The 4,913-nt window shown below is 39.7% G+C and overlaps 1 protein-coding gene across 1 annotated transcript in view; it reads right to left on the bottom strand.

Moving 5' to 3' along the window:
- Positions 1-332: 332 nt before the first annotated feature.
- Positions 333-4,913, bottom strand: part of gsg1l (gsg1-like) — a 44,029-nt gene continuing 39,448 nt past the window's right edge. The window contains exon 5 of the mRNA XM_053338161.1: positions 333-725. Within this exon, the coding sequence (XP_053194136.1) occupies positions 344-725 (382 nt within the window). The 3' untranslated portion in view covers positions 333-343. The remainder of the gene's footprint in view (positions 726-4,913) is intronic.

The following is a 4,913-nucleotide window of genomic DNA, read 5'->3' as shown; positions in this document are numbered from 1 at the left end:
CGTCTGTATTTCACTTTATATGGATTTTCATTTTGTATATATATATATATATATATATATATATATATATATATATATATATATATATATATATATATATATATATATATATTTATTTATATATATATATATATATATAGATAGATATCATTCCAGTCTAGTTTAGTTCATTCCTCTGATGCTTCCTCTACACGTCGTTCTCAAGTGTCAATTCTGTTGAAGTTCTGCTGTGGGCTGCTGTGCTTTCTTGTTTGACGGCAAAACCTGTGGCCTGGTCCAGACTTAAAAGAGCAGTCCGCCTCATTATCTCAGATGGCCACAGCCCGAGCCCACATAACCCTCCTCAGCACTGCTCCTCCCCCAGCGAGTCTGTGTTCTCCCCCAGGTCTATGGAGGCCGATGTGGCTCTCATTTGGCCTCGTCCTACACCGGGACCCGGCCCAGGACCCGGCCCAGGACCGGGACCTGACCCACCAACAACAAGCCCGGCTCTGGTTCCACCCACACTGCCGTGGCCTGGATAGACCTCCACAGTGCTGGAGATGGACTGAAGGGAGCGGTCCCGGAAGTAGTGGAAAGCCTCTTGGTCCAGGTAGTTCTGCTCCTCGCGCAGGCCCTGCTCGAACAACTTCCGCTTGTGGCGAAACTCGATCACCGTCTTGGTGTAGGAGTTGAGGGTGGTGACGGAGGCGGCCATGCAGCAGGTGAAGGATCCCCACGCCATGCTGGTTGGAGACAGACACAGAGGTGGAATTGAACTGAATACATTTACTCAAGTATCGAAGTACAATCAGAGTAGCCCACTACAGTTACTTTATACTTCCACTGCATTACATTTCAGAGGGCAATCTTGCACTTTCTACTCCACTGCTTTTATTTGACAGATGATGACATTAATGATGGCTACACTGGTTCTGGCATTGTGCATACTCTCTCACTGACATGGCTTACTATGAATGAATTATTTCTTATTGTAATAACTTTGGTGACATTCCTGCAGTCTCAGTAGTACTTTTTTTGTTAGCATGCTAGGCTAACTTTGCCAATTGCACTTGTACTTGTACTATACATTTCCAACTATTCTCCTTCCCTTTTTCTGTCATTGACAATTTTCCCCTGATTGGAAAAGGATTTCGGTTAGATTAGATTAGATTAGATTAGATTAGAAAGTCTTTATTGTCCCCGAGGGGTAATTTGATTTGCAACAGCAGTCGACAACCAAATTCACACCATAAAAAAACACAAAAACAAAAAAAAAAATACAATACATAGAAACATAAATATAAATAATAAGTGTCATCAGGTGAGTTATAATGACCATGGATGCACAGTACAGGAACACCAGCCTAAAGCCTACAGCAGAGGGAACAAATGATCTGAGGTATCTCTTTGATTTGGCCCTCTTAGAAAAGGTAAACCTCTTTCCTGACAGCAAAAGTCAAAACTCAACATGGAGAGGGTGATGTGGGTCTGCCAAGATGACCTTTGCCCTCTGAATGGCTCTTGCTTGATAAACACTGTCAAGCTGCTGCAGGCTAGTGCCAGTGATTTTTTTTGGCAAAGTTTAACGATACTTCCCAGCCAATTTTTATTAGTAATGCTGAGGTTCCTTCTCATACCAGAAAATCACTGCAAAAGTTAAAATCGACTCAATAAAAGATGAATAAAACATTTTTAAAAGCGATCTGTCGACATTAAAATCCCTCAGCTTCCTTAAAAAGAACAGTCTCTGGCTTTTTTGCAGATATAGTCAAAAGTCAGTTTATCATCCAAGATGTACAGTCTCCACAGCTGCACCATTAATGAAAGTGGGTTTTGGGGCAGGTGGGTTCCTCCGAAAATCGATCAGGTCTATGAGCAGAATAAAATATTTTATCTCCATATTTTTCAGTTGTTGTGAAGTTTCCATGTCCATGTTTCCATGGCCACTAAAATCGTGGCAATACAAACACATCCCTACTGATTGGCTTGGGCAAAATAACTCCCCTCACAACCAGAAACTGACTAACATAAATGTAAATGTAAATGTAAACATAAATGAAACAAAACGGAAAGTCTGATTATCTATCAAAAAGTTTATGAAAGGGATGTTTCGGCCTGGTGGTGGAAAGGTCGGCGGTTGATCGATGTAGGGACAAATTTTCATGGCCATGATAGTATCGCCCTGCTTAGCGGGGCAAAAACACAGCGAGGTTATCAAGATGGAGGTGTGATTAGCCAGATGGAGAAGTTTCCTCTGGGATTAAAACCACTCAGAGAAACAGCTGCAGTGATTCAGTGAATACTCTGAGCTCCAGGCTCCACTTAATGTTAGCGGCCACATAACTGATGTGCTGCTAATTGAGAGAGTGGCCCAGCTCTGAGGGGAATTGGTCTGATACCAGGTTGTTAATAATGAAGTTAACAGTCCCTCTGTGCAGAGCCAAACACTGTATGCTAACAAAATGTCAAGCAAAAATGCTTAAACATGCTGATCAAGAAAACTATAAAGAGAGAGAGAAAAAACTCCAGAAATGAGCAAAATGGCGGATGTAATCCATCACTCTCTATCTCTATCTCTCTATCTAAACAGGAATCAAAATGGAACAAAATGATATTACTTGGATTAATGTCAGTGGCAGCCAACAGTCACTTTTTCTTTTTTCTGTTCATGATTTAAGATTTAGTTTTACAGAGTAAGCTCAGAAACCAACACACAACAATTCACCAGCATATATCACTCAGACAAACATTAGTGACACTCAAGCAAATAGCATATTGTTTTAATAGAAAATGGAAGGACTTTCATTTCAGATATGATGAATATGATGCAGCTTGATAGATCACTGATTCATTTTTAAACTGATAAATATGCTTGTGGTTGTCTCAAACTATTAATCAGTCTTTTCTGCACTATGTAGAAAAAAAGTCCCTTTATTATCAGTTTTGGTGAAAGGTGAAACATTCATCCCCATTAGTCAGCCTTAGCAGCCGTTCATATGGACAAACCATGATTGCGAATCAGAGCGCAATGAATTTAAAAGGGTTCCTCGCTTAAGTTGAACAAAATGTGTCACCATAATTGCTTAAGTTACTCAGAAGTGACCCAAAAACGACAACTGAAATGATTCTCTAACCACTGTAAAACCTAGCTTTGACACGCTGTTAGGGTTCGGGCACACATGAGTGAATTTCCTGTTTCTCGCTGTAGTTAATGTCTATCTCTAAATTTTTACGTCTACAGTCTCGTCTCTTCAAATTTTAACTAAAACAACCTTTTATTTTATAACACAGTTGTTCGTCTTTTACACTGATGATCTAACCGGGAGAGTTTCATATTGATGTGAACTATAAGTAGCATGAAGTTGTTTACGGGAATAATTAACGTGATTTTCACTTTCGGAACCAGGGCAACCTGAAATTGCTCCTCCCACTTAGGAACTCCATGGCAACAGTAACTATGGAAGGCGGGGCTTAGCTAACTGTCAGTCCAGAGAGACACAACTGAAAAATTAACAACTTTTCCTTTGTAGACTATGAAGAACATGTTTTCACATCTGTCAGGTTGAAATGAGGTTATTTTTTATTCATCCCGAAGGAACTTTTTGGCTTTTGGCTCCAGCAGAGGTTCAATATTTCTGCTGTGAGTATATTCCACTTTAATGATCCTGAAGGACTCATCATGGTAGAAAATGAGAGGCCTTCACTTGAAAGACAAAATCTCTTATTAGCAGCACCAGATGTTCTTCACTCTTTTTTTTTATATCACAATTTTTAATTTTAATTAAAGATTTATTTCACTTTTTTGTAAATCACTTTGAAAGGCTGGCTTCCGTAAGTAGATAAATGGTATTATTATTGTAGTTCAAAGTTCCTGTTTGACTTTAGAAAGAGAAGCTTACAAATGTATTCACAAGATCCGTTTAGTAGCAGCTTTCAGTTCTCTCACACGATCTTCATCTTAGGTCAAGAATGAACCTTAAATCTAAATTTTTAAGCCAGCATGAAGAAGTTCTCAGAAAAATATGGTAATCCAGACATGTACCATCTTCCATGACAACTGGATAAACTGTAAAATGTAATATGATCAAAAGCTCCAGAACAGCTACTACATGGATCTTGTGATAAGATGTTTTTTTTGTTATTGTCATTATTGAGAGGCTTTCTAAGAGTCTGGTCCACGTTCGAGGTTGTCTGGTAGGAGTAGAGTGTGTGTGTTTGTGTGAATTATAAATTAAGTTCACATGTTCGCTCGCTTCTTTATGTCCTTGCTGTTCCCTTCTGCCGATCCACAAATGAGCGACGAGAGCTGAGACAACAGCTGCAGAGCTGCGTTACCTCTGAGTAGAGAGCAAGGAAGGTCAAGGCGAGTTGTGTCTGGCTAATTATCTCAGAAACAAGAGACCTGAAGCTCCCTGCGTACCTGAACACCTGTTTGTTCAACTGTCTGTTTGTCTGCGTGTCATTCACGTGTCAGACACCATTTGTCTGCCTAATGATGCAGTCTGTCTGTCTTTAAAAATAAGACTTTAAATAAGTTTTAAGGAACATTCAGGAACATTAAACCCGTCAGACTTGCAGTCTATCCCTGAAATATTCAGGAATATTTCCTGCGTGGGGTCACGTGTGGATGGGATCAGGAACCAATATTCAGGGAAATCTATCCCACCTCACCACCTTTAACACCTCTCAAAAAAAAATGCTGGCACTGTGTTGTGAATGAAAGCAGACGACCTGCTCTATGTGTAAAGTGCCTTGGGATGACTTTCACTGTGATTTGGTGCTATATAAATAAAGACTGGTTGATTGATTGATTGATTGATTTATTGATTGATGTGGTGTCTGTTTTGAACATGATGGCCGCATCACAAACTTTAGGCAAAAGACAATGCAGTAATATCTTGATTCATATGATTCGATGTCACGGATGTTAC

The sequence above is a fragment of the Scomber japonicus genome, chromosome 18 (assembly GCF_027409825.1).
Source record: "Scomber japonicus isolate fScoJap1 chromosome 18, fScoJap1.pri, whole genome shotgun sequence".
Taxonomy (NCBI): Eukaryota; Metazoa; Chordata; class Actinopteri; order Scombriformes; family Scombridae; genus Scomber; species Scomber japonicus.
Note: the sequence above shows the minus strand (reverse complement) of the source record. Positions and strands in the feature narration are given on the sequence as shown.